The 18,729-nt window shown below is 50.7% G+C and overlaps 9 protein-coding genes across 9 annotated transcripts; 3 read left to right on the top strand and 6 right to left on the bottom strand.

Moving 5' to 3' along the window:
• Positions 1-333: 333 nt before the first annotated feature.
• On the bottom strand, positions 334-1,461 carry VTN49DRAFT_5405 (uncharacterized protein; the record flags this gene model as incomplete). The annotated part of the gene is made up of 1 exon (XM_069413459.1): positions 334-1,461. The coding sequence occupies one exon, from the start codon at positions 1,459-1,461 to the stop codon at positions 334-336; it is 1,128 nt and encodes a 375-aa protein (XP_069266640.1).
• Positions 1,462-3,077: 1,616 nt separating this feature from the next.
• Positions 3,078-4,062, bottom strand: VTN49DRAFT_5404 (uncharacterized protein; the record flags this gene model as incomplete). Its single annotated transcript, XM_069413458.1, has 3 exons — positions 3,078-3,179; positions 3,234-3,421; positions 3,480-4,062. 3 exons carry the CDS (start codon positions 4,060-4,062, stop codon positions 3,078-3,080), a joined length of 873 nt encoding a protein of 290 aa, XP_069266639.1.
• Positions 4,063-5,562: 1,500 nt separating this feature from the next.
• VTN49DRAFT_5403 (uncharacterized protein) lies at positions 5,563-6,105 on the top strand (the record flags this gene model as incomplete). The annotated part of the gene is made up of 2 exons (XM_069413457.1): positions 5,563-5,844; positions 5,902-6,105. 2 exons carry the CDS (start codon positions 5,563-5,565, stop codon positions 6,103-6,105), a joined length of 486 nt encoding a protein of 161 aa, XP_069266638.1.
• Positions 6,106-6,730: 625 nt separating this feature from the next.
• Positions 6,731-8,743, top strand: VTN49DRAFT_5402 (uncharacterized protein; the record flags this gene model as incomplete). The annotated part of the gene is made up of 6 exons (XM_069413456.1): positions 6,731-7,079; positions 7,135-7,172; positions 7,228-7,644; positions 7,696-7,953; positions 8,016-8,182; positions 8,281-8,743. The coding sequence occupies 6 exons, from the start codon at positions 6,731-6,733 to the stop codon at positions 8,741-8,743; spliced, it is 1,692 nt and encodes a 563-aa protein (XP_069266637.1).
• A 51-nt stretch (positions 8,744-8,794) lies between these two features.
• VTN49DRAFT_5401 (uncharacterized protein) lies at positions 8,795-9,151 on the top strand (the record flags this gene model as incomplete). Its single annotated transcript, XM_069413455.1, has 2 exons — positions 8,795-8,991; positions 9,049-9,151. 2 exons carry the CDS (start codon positions 8,795-8,797, stop codon positions 9,149-9,151), a joined length of 300 nt encoding a protein of 99 aa, XP_069266636.1.
• Positions 9,152-10,329: 1,178 nt separating this feature from the next.
• On the bottom strand, positions 10,330-12,846 carry VTN49DRAFT_5400 (uncharacterized protein; the record flags this gene model as incomplete). Its single annotated transcript, XM_069413454.1, has 5 exons — positions 10,330-11,375; positions 11,443-11,819; positions 11,891-12,216; positions 12,295-12,538; positions 12,611-12,846. The coding sequence occupies 5 exons, from the start codon at positions 12,844-12,846 to the stop codon at positions 10,330-10,332; spliced, it is 2,229 nt and encodes a 742-aa protein (XP_069266635.1).
• A 1,071-nt stretch (positions 12,847-13,917) lies between these two features.
• Positions 13,918-14,752, bottom strand: VTN49DRAFT_5399 (uncharacterized protein; the record flags this gene model as incomplete). Its single annotated transcript, XM_069413451.1, has 6 exons — positions 13,918-14,120; positions 14,177-14,237; positions 14,307-14,337; positions 14,399-14,427; positions 14,503-14,592; positions 14,654-14,752. The coding sequence occupies 6 exons, from the start codon at positions 14,750-14,752 to the stop codon at positions 13,918-13,920; spliced, it is 513 nt and encodes a 170-aa protein (XP_069266634.1).
• Positions 14,753-15,405: 653 nt separating this feature from the next.
• On the bottom strand, positions 15,406-16,203 carry VTN49DRAFT_5398 (uncharacterized protein; the record flags this gene model as incomplete). Its single annotated transcript, XM_069413450.1, has 1 exon — positions 15,406-16,203. The coding sequence occupies one exon, from the start codon at positions 16,201-16,203 to the stop codon at positions 15,406-15,408; it is 798 nt and encodes a 265-aa protein (XP_069266633.1).
• Positions 16,204-17,396: 1,193 nt separating this feature from the next.
• VTN49DRAFT_5397 (uncharacterized protein) lies at positions 17,397-17,947 on the bottom strand (the record flags this gene model as incomplete). The annotated part of the gene is made up of 4 exons (XM_069413449.1): positions 17,397-17,473; positions 17,531-17,645; positions 17,851-17,868; positions 17,924-17,947. The coding sequence occupies 4 exons, from the start codon at positions 17,945-17,947 to the stop codon at positions 17,397-17,399; spliced, it is 234 nt and encodes a 77-aa protein (XP_069266632.1).
• Between the last annotated feature and the right edge of the window lie 782 nt (positions 17,948-18,729).

Here is an 18,729-nt window from a genome sequence, read left to right as displayed (position 1 = left end):
TCTTTTCAGACAACCCGGTCCGTTCAGACTGTACTCCCAAATTCAGACTCCCTTCATCTTTTAGGCAATCCAGTCCATTCAAAGGGAATGGTGGGACAGACTGCCTTTAGATAATCAAAGCATGCTTCGCAAAACATTGGATATCCACAAGATGGCACATCATTATTACGAGACGAGGAGGTGCAGTGACAAAAATAGAAAAACACGAGCTTTCAAACTGCTACATACATCATGGAAAATTGTCTGATCCATGGAAATGATTGTCTGTTCGTTCCTTTTTCCCAAATGTGTTTTCATTCAGAACACTAGCTCCAATCGCTGCGTACAGACAAGTCATTGCATCAGGGCAGGAAAATCGATTTTACCATCCTGGCAAACCGTTCCAGCTGCAACTTGGCCCATAAAGGTAAGGAGGCCATTTACGCAGATGGAAAAGCTCTGGCCATCCGGGTCACAAACAATGGCGCCGTCTTCGCTACAAGCTCCGCCGGAACCCTGGAAAGCGGGAGGGATAACTGTGGGCACGGTAGCTGCGAAGTCTGGGTTTTCGGATGTTGGGCCGGCGTGATGAGTTGATATCGATAATGGCGTAAAACATGGCAGAGAGGCTGCTAAAGCGAACGATGATGCTGTTGACGTAGACACCGGCGAAGCCAACCTGCCGTTGCCGCTAGCAGCAGCGGTAGAAGTGGATGAGCTATCGCTAGAAGATGTGTCACTGGACCGATCGATGGACCAGTCGTCAAGGAGAAGCGACGTGTTGCTTGATCCGCCGCCACTGGATGAATTGGTGATACCGCCGAAAAAACTGCTATCACTTCCAGTGGTGCCGTCCTCGAGAAAGTCAGCGAAACCCTCGCACTCATAACCTTTGCCTGAAATGGATCCCTCGACGTCAGGCCCTGGCAGTGGGAATTTGACCTCTTGACCTGCAATGGTTTTACATTTTCCGGGACCGTTAATATTGGCAAGGAATATCGGTGGGCGAGATAAGAAGGATTCCTGCTGACGAATGATGTGGCGAGGATGATTGCGCTTTTGAGGTTCCGCCTTGATGGTCACCCAGGCACAGTTCATGTACATTTCTCGGTTTCCGATCCTGTTGAACCATGTCCATGCGAACAACGCTTCGCCAGATGGGGCATCCATCGGGATGGTGAAGGTGTAACTGCCGGCCAAAGGGCAACCACCTTCGATCGATTTGATCACAGTGAATTTCTTCTTGTCGTAAGACAACGATAACTGACAGGATCCTCCGCCGTGAACGGCACCTCCAACGGTTTTCATGGTATATTGCTGCCCTGCCACGTATTCCGCAACTGGCCTAACCGGATCATCAGCATAACCCTTGCATGGAAAGTCCTTCCCCTCCTTGTCAAGGGGACTCGTATATGAATAATCCTTGGTTTCTGGTCCGTTACTTGGGTCGAGAGGGCTTCGAATTGGAAATGGCTCAGCCATTTGTATGTGACCAAACGCCGTTGAGGCGATCAGGGCCAAAAAAACCCATGAATACTTCATCTTGATCAGAGGGTTTGAGCTGTTATTAGGACGCTGTCGAGATTCGTCAGCAAGACATCGCCGTCCAATGCAACTGATCAGTCAAACACTTGCCAGTGTCTCAAACAGTCAAAGGATTGGGAAAGAGACAAATGTTGTACTTGTCAGCAACAAGATAGATTAAATGCTGTGGATTACGGGGCTCACCACCTAACGATTAGTGACCCGAACGGCTGCAATGAACGACAATATCCCAGCGCAGATTTGTGTGATGGACAGACGGGGAACAGCCTCCGCGAGCAAACTCTATGACATACATACCGCCAACAGACCAAATTATTCAATTTACTCGGCTACAAATCACAAATGAAGGATTGTGGACTTCTGTGTGGTGTGTGTGCCGAAACGGAGCCTGTTTTAGAGCCCATCGTTGGAAGAGCGCAGGGGTGTCAGCGATTATTCGAATGATCCATGTCATACGATCAAACATTTGCGAGGGAGCCTGGAGAAAACAGTCTGCGGAGTCAAAGTCAGTCAACTCGTCCTGGAACTCTGGAGAATCCCAACAGCGTCGTTTAACGGAAAACACCTGCAGACAGTACGGAATATCTTTGTCGCGTGTTCTCATCTTCAGTTGAGATATGGTGAACATGGCTCGTCTAGGAGCCAGTTTGACACTCTTTTGTGATTCTTTTGGCGACAGTTAAAACGGGGAATGAGTTCAGCTACCGCCGTCAGAATTTTGATTCACGGACCGAAATGAGATGGTATTCGCTCTGGCATGTAGGGCCAAGAGCCGGCGACAGCGACCAGAATTTGTTTGCCTGAAATGCCAAGGGTTGCCAGTCTCCCAAAATGCAATGAATAGAGGTACTCGTGCAAAAACTGTGTGGGTGCATCCTTGGGACATGAGACTCTAATCCCAGCTACTCAATTATCGCTACTGATAACGCGTGATGGCGCGTTTGCCCTGAAACGAGACTGCACCCACTGCACCCTACCGTGCCCTGTACTCGAAGTTAGGCATCTTTTTCCAGACCCCTACACTCTCTTCGTTTCAAGACATATAGTTTTGTTTGTGTGAAAATGAACGACACTGCAACGAAAATCACGGGGGAAATCCCCTCCCCCAAGGGGCGGGGCACCCAACCTCCAAAAAACACGATTTGATACCTTCGTGCGCCGTGCTTGAGATTTTCTTGGAAATGAGTCAGGTTAGTGGAAGTTCTCAGGGGTCTTCCCCGTAATATGACTACATACTCGGCGATAAGGTTGCGATTTCGCGTGTTACAGAGTACACTACTCCGTACCTTGTAACCTATCGAATCCATAGTGGATAGTTTTCGATTTCTCGAGTATCCTACTTTTCCGAATTGAAGCAATTGTCTTCAATATTGACAGCAAATGGATCGTAGTGGTCACGTAAATATTGTAGTAGCGAGACAGCACACTATCCCATCACCGTGTGCTTGTAAGATTGGCATACTGAACGGTACTTGCTGCACAATTCATTCCTTCGAAGCTAACTAACCGAATAAACCATCTTCAGATCTTCAACTGCTATCAATTTTCACAGGCTAAGCCCCCTTATATGCATCGAACTTTCCTCCAAATGGAAGAGTTCGCACGATAAGCGGTTTAAGAGTCCACGGACGAGCGGCACTCAAGATAAAATCATCCTTCGTTGTGAAATTAGTTTGTCTTCGGATTCCATAATTTCGGTTGGTATTTACCTTTAACAGGTCATTCACTGTGGCGCCGCCCGTAGTAGTTTTATTTATAAACTTGACCACGAGTGATTCATCTCCTCGGACTCTCTGTGCTGGACCACGAAGTTCTCTCACAATATTTCCCACTGCCTCTATGTCGGACTGATATTTCTCCGCGGATTTTCCTTCTAATAACGCTCTTCCTATGTTCGCTGATTGGTCCTGTCAGATAACTGTAATAATTCTCATCAATAATCTCAGCACTCTTACCAATCTTAACCTCTCCCGTCATTGTAAGGAGAACATTTTCGCAGTTCAAGGATCCATGAATTATTCCCAGCACGGAGTGAATGTACAGTAGGCCATTGAGAACACTATGACATATTGTGGCAATGTCCACTTCACTGGCTCTCATACCTGCATTGAGAACCCTCGCCAGGGAAACAGCTGAATGTTCGTACTCGTAGACTAGGTCAACTTTGCGCGGGTCCGGGAGCTCGCGGACGTCCAACAATCGAAGAACGTGCGGATCTGAGGTTTCCCTCAAATTTTCGAAATTTGCAGTTTTTTCTTCGGTCTTTATCAAGACTAGAGGTAATTGCTCAACATCTTTGACAGCAACAATTGCCGGCCCAGCCTGCGTGGTCCACCAAATCTTTTTGTAAGATGCTCGTTCTGGCCAAAGTGTCGCGTGTCCGAACGCCTTAGTATCGAGTCCAGCAGGCTGCAGCTCCCGAGCATTATCTTCAATCGTCGCTGCAGGTTGTACGGGCACTTTAAGCGAGTTGGGTGAGTCAAAATGTCCCAAATCCGGAGGAAGGTATGTCTTTCGATGTTCATCCAATCCACGCATAGTTTCAGTTGTGAGTATCAGAAAAAGATAAGAAAGTGCTATGCTATGATGATCATATGGTGTGGAATCCCTTCGTTTATATAGAGATGAAACCCGGGCTCGCAAACAACAGAGGAAGCGGGCTAGGAGCGTTCGGGTCCGATGAGTGCTCATGCCGCTTAAGACTCGTAGTAATCCAACCTCGCGGGCTACCTTGGTTCCCTGCCAACCAGCTGTCCCGCTGACCCGCTATTGCCACATATGTTGATGCTTCCGGTAATGCATGAAATGTTTAGAAGCAACATTGCTTATGCACACCATACCCCAAATTAAAACGCAGACATCCTCTTAATCGGAGTAACTTCAATACGTACTTTGGCACTGTCTTTGATGGCTGGCACGACTTGAGACATGTGCACTCCAGTTGCAGCAGCCTAGGGCTGGGAGAGCGAACAAATTTTGGCCACAACCCGGGTTCTCGCAAGTTCAAGCCTCGCAATGTCTCAGGGCCTGACAACGATGCACGAAAATGCACGAAAAGGGGCTAACATCCTATATGTTCACGCAGCAGAAATGTAAGCTTCCGGCCCGTTTCAGTGACCATTTCATTCGACCTGTGATACCCCCTTGATTATGTATTCATTGCCCAAACACAAACATCTCTAACTGGGAGGTGCGGAGTAGGCGGCACAGAAGCGAGTTAAAGTCTCACATTTCCACTTCAGTGATCAATCGAAAGAGTGGGGCCACAGGGGAGCCCGATTTTGAACCTTTCCCGCAACAAAACCTGCTTCTCGAGAATTTTCCGACGATATCCTAATCGCGTTTTAGAGCACACGGAAAAATTCGAAGGTTCGGAACAACAAGGTACACTGCCATATTGACCCTGTAGCTTTTTGGAAGTGTGGCGAATTCACAGATTGGTATGCTAGATGCATAGTCAAAATCACACTGCACTGGCCATGAGCTCATTGATCTTTTCTAGAATTACTATCTCACCCTCAGGATGAGGAAAGTTGAGTAGTAGACGCAAAAGGACTGGCAACGTATCTGTTCTAGAATGCTGCAACGTGACGGCAGTTCAACCGGACATTTCGGTTCGTTTTCACTGTCCAGTTCAATTTTGTGTCAGTCGGTCACGAATTTGCTCCCAGAACGTAACAGATTACTCCGTACATGCGAAAAGTACAGATGCCCCTTGTTCAGGCTTCAAAATGTGTTTCCCTTTCATGCATGATGCCACTAATCGAGAACCGGCCGTCGCAGGCTCTGTTTGGTTCTAAGTGATTTCGAATGGGTCCGATGAGCGCCGTTTGTTACGGAGAGTTTAGTATTGAATTGTCTCAATGATCAGTGAGTCTACACATCCACCGTTTCCCACTTGCACCTATATATGACTTGACAATCCGTCAATGTCCATACTCTACATGCTCTACACAGCGGGACTGCGATACGCAGAGGTCTCTTGGCAGGCAAAACTGGCAGATCGTGAAACTCTGCAGCACACCTCGGACGATCACCATGCATGGCCACGCAGCGGCATCCCAATATGGTCTACAGCAACCTCTTCCTGAGGTCTGGGGTCAACAGGACGAGTTCAGGGCGACGCCACCTCCACCGTATACGGAGCGATCCGGCCATTCAACGATGGTAGAACCTTCCTCGCTTGCACAAGAACAGTCATCCCGATCGAAGCGGCCAAGAGTTCTACTCAAATTGCGGATAGTGCCACTGTTTCATATCACTGTCTCGCTGAAGCCCTGGAATATCAGAAATAACATGACGTCACCAAACCGTGTAACCGTATGACAGCTGCCTCTGAATTTATATGGCACCACTGACATGGGAATTTCGTGTCAGGAAAACCCAGCTTGTCATATCTGGCCGCCGGTCAACCCGCACCAAAATGACCATTCTATTATACTATGTTTCTGGGTTCGTGAACTTGATGGATCATACTCGCTGCGCACGCCCAATGATATCGTCAGGTTTTGTCAGCCAGGGAAGTGGGAAACGGGAAGAAACGGGTATCCATATTTCATCAGACTATCCGCCGGGCCCTGAACCTTTTTCACTTTGCTTCCCAACCCCTGACCACCAAAAGGATCCTCTATCGTTGATGTTGCTGGTTCTGTTTCTTCTCTGCGAATCCGCTTTTTGTCAGAAATAACTTTCCGCGGTATCGATCAAGGAAGTGTTTTCGTCGGTTTCGTACGCATCAATCTCCATTGCCGAACGGTTTGGTAGATAGATGATTACCTAGCGGGTCGCTAAACACTCCAAAAGAAAGGCTTGTAAGGAACACGCAAAGAGCTAGCTGAACTGTCTTTGGCGCTTTAGGCACTACGCAGAAGAAAAATGCAGTACATAATCCTAGCTCGTGACTGTAATTAGTTGTCAACGCCCGGAATACTTACATTTGCGTCAGTCACTCAGGCTCTTTCTGTGCTACCTAGTGCCCTGAAACGAAACGAAGTGAGTGAAAGGGTCCGAAGGCCGCAGGAAAGCGGATTGGCGGGCTTCAAGCATTATCACGTGATCTTCTGAGCAGTAGGAGTAGTAAAAGTCACATGACTGTATAGGAGTTAAAAGTCTCGACAGCCAGCGCGAATTTCTGACCGCGGTACAAGAAAGCCTGCCTGAACTCTGAAGAGGATCTCAAACTTTGCCACAGTTGATTTCCTGGGGGATGCCGGTAGCTGCCATGCGCCAGCGGCACACCATCGTGAAAAAAATATGGGTATGTGTCCAATGTCGAGCCAATTCCTCGATTGCGTCGTCGAATGCCCTGCGCACAAGCCGCAAACCCAAGTCTAGCCTACCCAGCGAACCCGTACGGACACGCTTTGCTCCCTCGCCGACTGGATACCTTCATCTTGGATCGCTGCGTACTGCACTCTTCAATTATCTGCTCGCGAAGCGAACCAATGGGCAGTTCTTGCTGCGCATCGAAGATACCGATCAGAAGCGAACAATTCCTGGTGCGGAGGAGCGCCTGTATAACGATCTGAAATGGGCGGGTCTACGGTGGGATGAGGGTCCGATATGCAATGTGTCGGTCTGGTTTGCTGTTTGCGCTGATAGCATGCCTAGGCCCGGATGTGGGTGGACCGCACGGTCCTTATCGACAGGTGTGCGCCTCCAGGAACGCCTGATAATATGGTCTTGCTGATCGGTTCTGTCTAGTCTGAGAGAACAGCACTGTACCAATCTCATGCGAACGATTTAATCGCCTCCGGTCACGCCTACCGCTGTTTCTGCTCCGTCAAACGCCTCGATGCGCTCAATCGCCAACGCAACCAAGCCGGGCTACCCTTGGGCTATGACCGAGCCTGCTTTGACATCTCCGCCGAAGAATCCGCCGAGCGCGCAGCCAAGGGAGAGCCATATGTGGTCCGGCTCAAGGCCGATCATTACCCGATGTTCGATGATCTGGTCTACGGCAAGACGGGCCAGAATCGTACTGGCAAAAAGCAGCTGGAGCTCATCGATCGTGTCTACGATGATCCAATCCTCCTCAAATCGGACGGCCATCCGACCTATCATCTGGCGAACGTTGTCGACGACCACCACATGAAAATTACGCATGTGATTCGGGGCACTGTAAGTCTCAAGTTTTCTATACGTGAACCACCCCGGCTCATGGTTATGTAGGAGTGGATGGCTTCGACACCGTTGCATGTCGCTCTGTACAATGCGTTCCAATGGACACCGCCGCAGTTCGGGCACGTTCCGCTGCTAGTCGATCAAAACGGACAGAAGCTGAGCAAGCGCAATGCCGATATTGACATTTCCATTTTCCGCGATCGTGATGTCATCATTCCGGACGCGCTGGTCAACTTTGCGGCACTGCTGGGCTGGTCGCATACCCAGAAGTCGGACGTGTTTACTCTGGCGGAACTGGAGAATATAGTACGGATGAGTCTCTACGGATGAGTCTCTACGTTTATTGTCAATCAACTAACCACGCGCAGTTCAATCTGAAAATTACAAAGGGCAATGCCACAGTGGTATTTGACAAACTGTGGTTCTTACAAAAGGCGCACGCACAGCGCTGTGCTGCCGAGGGAGGTCCGGCCTTTGAATCGTTGGTTGAGCGAACGACAAAGGTGGCCGAGCAGAAATGGCCGCAGGAGCAATTGTAAGTGCATTCGATTTTACAGACAGCAGCATGTACATCCCAGTTTCGTGGCGTTTCAAATGCCATTTTGATTGATTGTCTACTCACAGAAGCTGTAGGAACCAAGTCCTCCAAGGCCGTACTCTATCCTCGGTGATAGCCGAGCTCTTCCGCGCCGATGCGAAATCATTCACCACAGCCGACAACTTCTTAGCCCGCAATAAGACCTTTTTCACGACTAACATCGAACGGCCCCGTTACACGCCGATTACGACCACCGACGATCCCCTTAATGCTCTTCATATCTTGTCTGCCGCACTCACACTCGTGCCGGAGTCTCACTGGACTGCTGAAACGCACCGTGCCAACATCAGGGCCTTCTTGAACGCCACAACAGAAAATGCAAGTCAAGAGGAAAAGAAGCGCCTGACCAAGGAGACGTTTCACTATCTGCGATGGGCGCTGTCCGGTGGTGCGTCCGGACCAGAGATTCCGGAGACGATGGCCATCTTGGGTCGGGCAGAAACCATTAGGCGGTTGACTGATGCTATGGAGATGACCAAAGACACACGGAAAACCTAGTAAAATTCCGGTGGATGACTAAGGCAGGAGCTCAAGTTAATGCTTGCATGCATGTCCATCATCGGACCGACACCTGGAAAGATTTTGAGCAAACTGTGCGGAGGAAGGTTTGCCACTTTTCGTATGAGCAATAGGCATGACCTGCGGCGAATACCCCTGGTTTGGAGTTCATGGGAAATCTTCGGTGCGATTGTCATCCGAGGCAAATGTCAAAGTAATGAAAAGGCAAGATGCCTGAATACTCGAGGGTTTGCCAAAAGGAAAAAACACGCTTAACTGGAATCATTCTAATTTGGTACACCCAGGGAAATGTATGTAGCAGCCGATGCCTTCTCTGGCAGTCAGCAGCTTCGTCGCCAATCTGACGTGCTGCGCATTGACAGTGTGTCAATCAGCCATCAGTCGTAGACTTGTTGAGCCTTTTCCTGCACGGACGTTTTCAAACGTCCATGGATCCCCAAACAATTCATCCAGACGTAATCGCTGATACGGATGATTCAATTTTCCTGCCGATGCCACTAGAACGACAAGCAGTACATAATGATCGAAGGCGAGCAAATCGATGCTGATCCTGTTCCTCATATACAACCACTTTCGGGAAAATGTGGATATTACCGTTAGGGGAGCATGGCACGGGAATTAATCAATCGTTCGGGAAGGTCTTCGTGCGGCTGGGGAGCACAGTTGCCGCCGAGTGATGACATGCCTAAAGCCGCAAATTTGGAACCGCAAAATCTACCGCTCAATGCGGCTGATCCGAAGCAGATTCTGACGGTCAAAGCCCCATTGCCTGCGGGATACTACGACACGAGTGATGACTAGTCACGTTTTATGATCACATGATTCTGAAATGTCAATATACCTTTTAGGAATATCATTGACACACGAAACAGTGAGTAACAATATAACTTTTTAAAAGTAATTTAGAATACAAAAATCAGTCAAACCGAATCTATCCAGAGACCAATGTGGAAACCTGGTCCTTCCCGAGATTCAAACGGGACATAAGGGCCTTGATACGGCCATCCGAAGGGCCTGGATGGGCCAGTACAGTTCCACGGCTGAAATGTTGAAGCGTGTCGAATCTTTTCTCGACGCTCAGAGCGAAAGCATTGGCCCCTCCGTTCCTGACAACATTCCCAAAGAATCGTTGAGAGAACGAGTCAAGCAGTGGAGGGAGTAGCGGGAAAAGCAATTCGGTCCGTTATTTCTGGTGCAGTAGCGTTGGCGAAACTGACTTGGTAGGCTCTGTTCTCTATGGTGTTCCGACGGAGGAGCAGATACACAAACTTGCGAGTAAATATGGTTGGGATGTGAATGAAGGCCGAGTGTTTGTTGATTAGAGGCCACTGTTACCGTAGCGACTATGATGAACGCGGCACAGGACGGAGGCATATTTCCAGTTTGTGAATTCGTAGGTGATGCCGACAGTGTCAGGGATCAGCGGTCAACTGTCTTCTACAAGCAAGCACTCTCATCACGTCCATTCCTCTCTCCCTAGCTGTAGTGTAGGCCTATCATGCTCTGGAACCTATATCCTTCACACTTATGTACAGTGGCCACAAATGTAGTGCCTATTATCCCATTTATGTACAGTGTCCACCAATATACAGTGTTAGTGTATGATTGTGTGTGCAACAAGGCGATGCATTAACCCGCCCGGAGACGGTCCCGTGTTTCGACAAGGCGTGGTTCATCAGCGCCTCTTTGCAGCAGAGATCTTCGCTGCATAAAGAACACCGCACCTTGCCTTGCCAGTGACGGCGGAGATGAACGTTGTTGAAATGCCTCGTCAGCGACCCCGACGAGGCAAACTCGTATACACGTTCTTCGATGGATCTCTGTTCATCTCCGAGGCATAAAAAGCAGATTTTGGGGCGGTCCGTCTTCGACCGGACAAACACCTTCGCCATCGCGTCGCGGAGGCGACAACTAGTCCTTTCCACCTCCGCCTCCGGCCCTCCAGCGTCGTGGCGTTCCCTTTGCGCCGGCCGTTTCAGCGCCTCCTCAACGACGCCGCAATATACACTCACCGCCTTTACAGCGGCAATGCGGCGATTGAGATCCAATTCGGGAGTGTCCCCGGGCGGTTGCAAGACAGCCTCAACCAGCGCGAGATGCTGAGGGCTCATGATTGGCGAATCCGGCAGCACGCCAATCACCTCGTCCTCTGGAAGACTCCCGCGGAGCTGGCGCTCAACATCTTGAACCGGCTGCTCTCGCTGGTACGCCTCACGTTTTCTTTTTATCAGACGTCTGGAGGCCCGCCTCCTCGCGTTCTGGTACGCTCTCTTGGCGCGCTCGTACTCCTCGTAGACGTGCTGATACTGGTTCGGTGAGACGTCCCGAAGACGAGCCTTCTCCTCGCGTAAGGCCTCCTCCCGTTGCCTCAATTTCCGCAGCGCCAGCTGCCTGTCAAGGGCTGCCAAATCGTCGGCGGTCAACCGACGCGGACGCCGGGGATCCTTTGTCCTCCTCATCGAACAGGCCAAGCGCATCACCGCCGGCTCTTGAGGCAGGCCCCGAATGAGGGCCTGCGTGTCGACGTGGATGCCAACACTGTAATGCCTCTCGAAAGTCCGGCTATTCGCATGCTGCATGATCACATTCTGCAGCTGCTCGGAAACGTCGGCTGATCAACAGGACATTCCGGTCAGCGCGAGAAGAAATCTCGGTGAGGGAATGGGGGAAATTCTCACGGCTATCGTTGAAGGCCTTTGCGGCCGCATAGCGAAGGCTGTACGGCGTCACGGGTTCAGAGAAACCCGAAATTTCGCCCACGCGCCTCATGGTATAGCGGGCGGCGTTGGCCGAGAGGGCTGTTGAGCCGTCAAGACGGACGCCGTCTGCCGTTTTGAGCAACTCGCAAAATACAAAATTGTCTTGGATGTCATCCCGGAGCTCCAGCGATTGTTCCCTGAGCCCCTTGAGCACCTGGAGCCCATACAACTTCTCTGGTCCATCCAGGCCGGCGGCCTTGAAGGCCTTTATATGGAACAGCATGCCTAACAAAAATATGTGCGGGCTTAGCACCAGGGCCGGGTCAAACTGGAGCTCTGGGATCGGATAAACGTTGCTGTACCGGAAAATACTACTCAGCCTCTCCTTCATTTTCACCCAACACGTCGAAAAAAAAAAAAACCTAACATTGGCTTTGGTCCCAAAAATCGCTTGGTATCTACCAGACGGAGGCGAATGATCAGGCGTGGCCGCGGCTCGCTCTCGCAGACCTGAAGCAGGCTGAGCGAGATATCACGGTACCTTAGCTTCAGCAAGGCACCCGGACGGCTGCCGGTGATGGCGAGCAGCTGGCAGAACAGCAGCTGCTGAACTCGCGACCAACCGCAGTGGAACGTCATCTCAGTCGTGGTGAGGAGCTCCCGCGCAAATTCCAGGAAGTCCTCAATATACATGACTGCCTTTCGTCGCCCATGCCATGTTAGATTCTTCTCTTGGGCGACCTCGGCAACCACCTACCACCAATTGGTCAGTCCATCCATGTCAAGCTCATCACGTCACCAAATCAGGTTCGCAGCGCCAGAGCTCCTTACTGTGTTGAGCGCGTCGACCGTGTCCTTTCTCAGGCCACGACCGACCTCCATCCTCAGCAGCATCAACCAATATCGGAGGACTACTCCGAGAGTTGATTTGTGCCGGACCCTCCTGTGGTTTGACCGGCGGTCACACAGCCACGTCAGAAAGCCTCTCATGACTGTCCGTAGCCTGTTTTCCTGCTCAGGCTCCGACAGATGGCGAAGCCATTCCGTTGGGTCTTGCTCATTCTCCTTACTGAACCTGTTGGAACCGAGAACATGAGACTGTGCTGAATTCAAAGGCAGACTGACGCTGGATTTTCCTGCTCCGTACCAGTCCCAATCTTGCTTGATCATGCCAAGCTGTCGCCTTGTCTGTGCTGCGTACAGGCATCCCGGCTTCTCACGGTTTTGATGCCTTTCCGCCTGTGCCAGGTAAAAGGCCGGAGAGCATGCATTTTCCTCTTCGGATGACAGAAGAGAATCCTGGTCGGACATTTCGTCATAATGATGGTCCCGGTATTCGTCGTTTGCAAATATGCCAGCAGTGACAGACTCCGGAAGCGCCATCGTCAACGATGAAGATTTGGAGTGCGAGAGCCTAGCGAAACAAAAAAAAAAAAAAAAAAAAAAAAAACCCGAAATGACCGCAAAAGGAACACACTTAGCAGAAACTACCTCAGATACTTAGACATAAGACCAACAATGGAGAGACGGAGAGGTGCAAAAAGGTGAACGGCGTTCGACGCATGGGAGTTCTGTATATATAGAAGACAATGCAAGAGTTTTGCAGCCAGTAACTGTGCAAAATCATCATCGTTATCTCACATTCTGCAATAAGCATCCACCATGCGCCGTCTCGATGTTCTACCCCTGCTCGGTGGCCCGCAAAATCGATGCAGTGTCGAGGAGGCAGCAAAAGATTGAGTCCTTTAACAAACGGCCCAGACTGGACATGCGAACGAAAAGGGGTCCTGACAATCGATTGGTGGAAAGACCCAAAATCTAAAGGCCATTATGTTGAGGGCTATGCCAATGAGGCGTGCTTTGGAACACGAGAGATCTTTGGCAACGCGCCTCGAAACGGACTCGTTTCCGCGACGGGCCCCGCGTTGTGATGGTTTCGAAACAGACAGCACCAAGGTAGGAAGCCCTAAGGTGCGTGGCAAAAAGGAAGGGTGGCCGTGGCGGAAAGCTTGGTTAGCGCGATGCCGTTTCTGGCATCGAACGATGCCGTTTCTGGTATCCCTCTAACCAGGACACAGACTTTTGTTGTTATTATTATTATTATTTATTTATTTATTTATTTATTTTGATGGTTTGAGGTACAGCCGCTGATCTCCTCCAGGTACGTTCTCTCTCTCCATGGTTCCGTTCTCGGTGGATCCGCAGCAGAGATTGGGGCATCTCGATCCGCGGATTTGATGCTTGGCAATTGGGTCCCTCTGTGTCCAGAACTCGGGTGGACCTGCCCCTGGGCATTTGTTCAATGACTGGGTCCATCGTGATATGTCATGGAGCACCGGTAGGCCTAATGTTCCGCGATACAAAGAATATAAGGTTCAGAAGATTAGGTTTGTGATTCATCGAAAGGGCTAATTGTACACATCGAACTCGAAACAGGACGCTTTTACCTCCTTGTCATAGATCACAAAGCAGAATATAATCATCGCGGGTGATGACTGTCTGAGCCAACTTCGCAGTCTGCGTGGGCTCCATGTGGGAAGACGATGTTGAGATCTCAGAATCAGCGCGGGCGGTCGATGATGTCACGGAGTTGCCTGACGCAGCTGATTCTGGAAACCCAAGCAGATCGATTTGTTGTTGGAACTGCAGACACTGGTCTTTTTGCACGGATTAATCAATATCTATAAACAACCTGCAGTTTTCAAACACGTACCCCGTTGTTCGTGGCAGTCTTCCTGCGGGAAACCAACAGCCTCATTGCCGGTCTCAGCTATCTATTGCATGTCCCGTTTAGTTAGCAGCACCCCAAGGAAACGCAGCGTCTGCTTCCAGTCGACTTGAACCTTTTCACAGGAAATCCATTGCAGACTGCAACTGGAGATAATCCCGGTTAGTTAAGGAAAAATCCAGCCAGGACCATTCATTCCTGCGCCACCTTCGAACAGCAGCAGAGTACAAATCCGCCTAGAGTAGTGGAAATGGGCCATGGGCCCAGGATGGTCAGCTCGGCCGAGAAAGCTCTCCCGCGCCATCACGTACAAAGGTCTCCCCATTGACTCCGTATGGTCGCATGGAGTCTCCCGTGGATGTAATAGCCGGCGCCGCGGTTCCGAGACTGCCCGTAAACAGCTTGAATGCTCATCAGTTCAGTCCGAAATCATTTGACTCCCTGAGAGAATTTTGGCCCAACCTGCCAGTTCTTTCCGTCTTGCTCTGTCTGCGCTGCAAAATCGGCGAGCAGTAAGATTGGGAAAATCCACAAAAAAGTCGACGGGGTTGTTAAGAACATGATCGCTCTTTGAAAGTGTAGTCGTAGAGATAGCATCCGTCCAGCTTGAGATGATAGCACCTTGGATCAATGCGGATTGATATACCTACGGCCATCACAACCATCCTCCAGAGGAACAATGATTACAATGAGCCGCAAGATCGACGTTCAAAATGCAAGTCTTTTTCCAATAGACGCCGAATCACATCAATGCATCGCACACGGCTGATGCATCTGAGTTTACGAGCTGGGCAAATTTAAGCGCCGGCTACACTTTCCTTGCATCCCATACGTCGAACGAGTCAAGTGACAGGAATTAAATAAACTGTGTTTGGCCCCGAATGCTCAACGCATTGAAAGCGGTATTACATACAATAGAACCGAGGTACATACAAAAAGATTTTCGAATAAAGTACGGAACCGCGTCATGATCCCTCCGCCATTAAACAGATCAAATCCGAACAAACCTTCGGGTCTGGGTATCACCATTGACCGATATGTATGACCACCAGACACACAAAACAAGAAAGGAATGAATAGTCGTAAGGAATGCAGATCAATGAGGAGCGATGATACATACACCTGGAAACGACCAGACTTCAATCTATCGCGAAAAACTGGGCAAAATGCAAACGATTCCCACGAGATCGACGACTTGCAGCCACCATCGGCCTCTAGAAATTGGACGCTGCGTTGACCGGACCGGGGTGGTGGTACTGATCGAGAGTGCTCTTGAACGGAGTAGTGCCCGCTCCGGGGCTCGGCGCCTTTTCGCGCGCATTCGCACCGACCGCAGTGCCGGCATTCATCAAGTCGTCTTCGTCGGTATCGTCGTGGCGCTTGCGTCCCCACACTCGCCAAGCCACAAAGGCGACACCCGCCAGCAGCGCAGCACCGCCGACGCCAACCACGACACCGATAATGGTGTTCCTCGCGGTGGTGCTGAGACCGGAACTTCCCGAATCCTCATCGTCCCCATTGAGGCTAGGAGATGACGCGGTCGGGGGTGGGGTGGAAGTGTAGGTTTCTTGAACTGTGGAGCCGCTGATCACTCGAGTGCTCGTCACGACGATCGGAGTCTGTGAAGTGGACGTGGTTGACGGAGCGGTATGATCGTCGTCCGACGTCGAGGTAGGTGTAGTCGTCGGTGTCGAGGTGTCTGTGTCCGTCGTGGAATCGTCATCGTCGGACGTCGAAGTGCTGCTGCTCGTGGTTGTGGTCGTTCTGCTGGTAGTTGAAGTCGTGCTGGTCGTGGTGGTAGAATCATCGTCGTCGTCGTCCGAAGATGAAGTCGACGTTGTGGTCGTTGTCGTCGTCGAAGTGGACGTGTCGTCGGAAGTCGTTGTAGGGGTAGAGCCGGGTAGGTCGGAGAAGGGGTCTTCTAAGTCATCATCCTGCCGGGGGCGGATTGCTGCATTGGCGGCAGCCAGCGAACAAAGATAGAGGCCCCAGAGCCAGATGGACGGCCGCATGATGGCAGGCGCGAGAACACGGGCTTCCGGAGACAGTCCAGCCGGCTCGGGTAGCGATCAGGGGTCGGACAGGAAGGGCGACGCGGTCGGTCTTGATTCCTGAGATTCGAGGCGCACAATCGGGAATCAGGAAATCGGGAAGATATCAGAGAAAAGAACGAACGACAAAAAAGATGCAGGAACGAAAGAAGGAGGGGAAGAAAAATAACGAGCGGAATGATGTGGTTCGTTTTGCTTGGAGGAAGCATTCAGCGTTGCAGACAGGGCAGTGGACCAGATTTCTTTCACTGCCTGAACTTGGCAGCCGTGGCAAGCCCGGCGCTAGTCTCTATCGGGACTAGTATAGAAACACGGCCAACCATCGCCCAAATTACGGGGGACCGCGGGCCGATCGGCGTGGCCAACGGAGTTGCGCCGTGAATCCAGGGTCACCAGACATGCACCGCCTCAGGGAGACGGGGTGTGTATGGCGGTGCGATGATTAAGCAATTCGAGTCCCGCCAATCACGTGCAGGAGTCCACGTTAATTTGCCTCAACTTTCAGTTCCGCGGATCTCCTGCCATTCAGGAGTTCCGGGCCGTCAGCCCTGCATCTCAAGAATCCCATCAGCTCTGATTATTGGAGGAATGAGCCGGTCTGTAACTAGTTAACTCTCAGAGACATCAAAAGGCTGAAGTTTTCGGAGCTATGGGTGATGACTTCATTGTTTCGTGTAGAATGCTACGGTCTTCCATATTTTAAATCGACGTTGCAGTAGAGCTTAAGATGGAGAAGGAGCCCGGCTGAATTGCGACAATCCTTCTTTCTTCGATTATTAAGCGGTAAAATACAACTATCCGCCCCGGGCCAGCGAGCTGAGTTTACATCATCATCATCATCAACCGACTCGCTCGCAATGGGATGAGCATGGCAATGTCTGCTTTCACGTCAAGTTCCGGCCAGTCAAAGGTCTCGGACAACACAGAGGCTGGACAAAGCGGAGTGAAGCAAGACGGTCACTCTCCGGATAGTATGAAGGACACACCTAACGGAGATCGATAGTTGCATCCCAATCCATATCCGGTATGGAATGATCACAAAGAGGCGTGCGAATCCACAATCATCGCAAACCAAAAACGCATTGTTGGGGTATCACTGCTATCAACAAGAAACGAACATCAAAACAGGATTCGAGTTCTCCCATCATTCATCATCATCTCCTCGACCGTTTGTCTTTGAGTTGCTCCTTGATCTCCTCCTTGAAGAGACGCAGAAAGTACCGGAAGCCCGCTGTTATACGCCGTGAGTCGAATTTCTAAGTCGGCTTCAGGAGATCTCGACACGTACAGTTGTGGTCAATGTTTGTGCCTCCCATTTCTTCCGGATTGGGCCCGTGCTTGATTCCTGTGATCCGCCGATGGACATTGCGGACCATCTGATGGAAAGCCGGGCTTCGGAGCAGCTGGTCGGCATGAATTAGCACGGACTCAGAAGAGGAGAAATACGATATTGACGAGAGGGCGGCATGGGAACAGGACTGAAAGGGAAAAGATTCTCTCATGATGGAACGCTATCCTCGGGGGGATGATCGATCATCAAAAAGACTTTTCCCTTTCGGTCCTGTTCCCAGGCAGCTCTCTGGTCACGAGTTACCGCATGGCACTTACGCGATTTACTGCCCAGAGCTGTTTCAATGTCAGACGGATTCAACTTCCATCATTGCGGCTGCAGGAGACTCACCTCGAAAGCTTGGAGCCACCACATGGTCGGCACATGGAGAGAGTGTGGGATGCTTACCGAGCCAAGAGACTCGGAAAAAAACCCACCCCAGATTGATAAATGCGGAGCGGACTAACGTAGATCCGAGGTGGCGGGAGGAATCCCGAGATACCGAACTCGTTAAATGTGGCCCGGCAGGTTAGTAATTGGTGTTTATCGGCACGATAGTGCCCACTCCGTATCGTCATCCGAACGCATGGTAGCATCTCCTCCTGAATGTAGACAGTAGAGCTAAAAGGCGGCGCATCTTATTCTCAACTGCTCAGCAGTCGCGCTGGTTGTTCCGTTCAGACCGGTCCCTCATCGTTCGCTCAACGCCCCCCAGAGATACAGTACGGCGTCTTGTGCCGATGCCTCGATCTCAACCCCACCATTACGAGCGATCAACCTTCATGCTGAGAAGGATTCTCATGGTTCAGGGGTTGGCACGTTGCTTCCCGTGATTGCTGCCTTGCCGCGAGTCCAGCAAATCTTGCGTCAGGTTGTTTTGCTCAATAAACCCTAACCGCACGTGAGTTTAAGCCCTGATCATCACGATATGCGGCGATTATGATCAACGCCTGGATCAGCTTTATATAGAAACATCTGACGCTGACCCTTGTCTTTGGGCCGTTAGGTCATTTTCCAAAGTCGGCGCCGAGATCTTGCGAACCCCTCTGTGGCGGTTCTGTCGGGTTGTATCATTACCTCACGCCAAACCAGTGCCCCTCCCATCACAAACTTGTTTAACCCTGGCGCCACAACGTCCCCCGAGCAGCCCTAGTAGC

Source organism: Thermomyces lanuginosus (genome assembly GCF_041956635.1).
Source record: "Thermomyces lanuginosus strain ATCC 200065 unplaced genomic scaffold VTN49scaffold_34, whole genome shotgun sequence".
In the NCBI taxonomy this organism is placed as follows: Eukaryota; Fungi; Ascomycota; class Eurotiomycetes; order Eurotiales; family Trichocomaceae; genus Thermomyces; species Thermomyces lanuginosus.
This window is presented reverse-complemented; position numbering and strand designations above follow the sequence as displayed.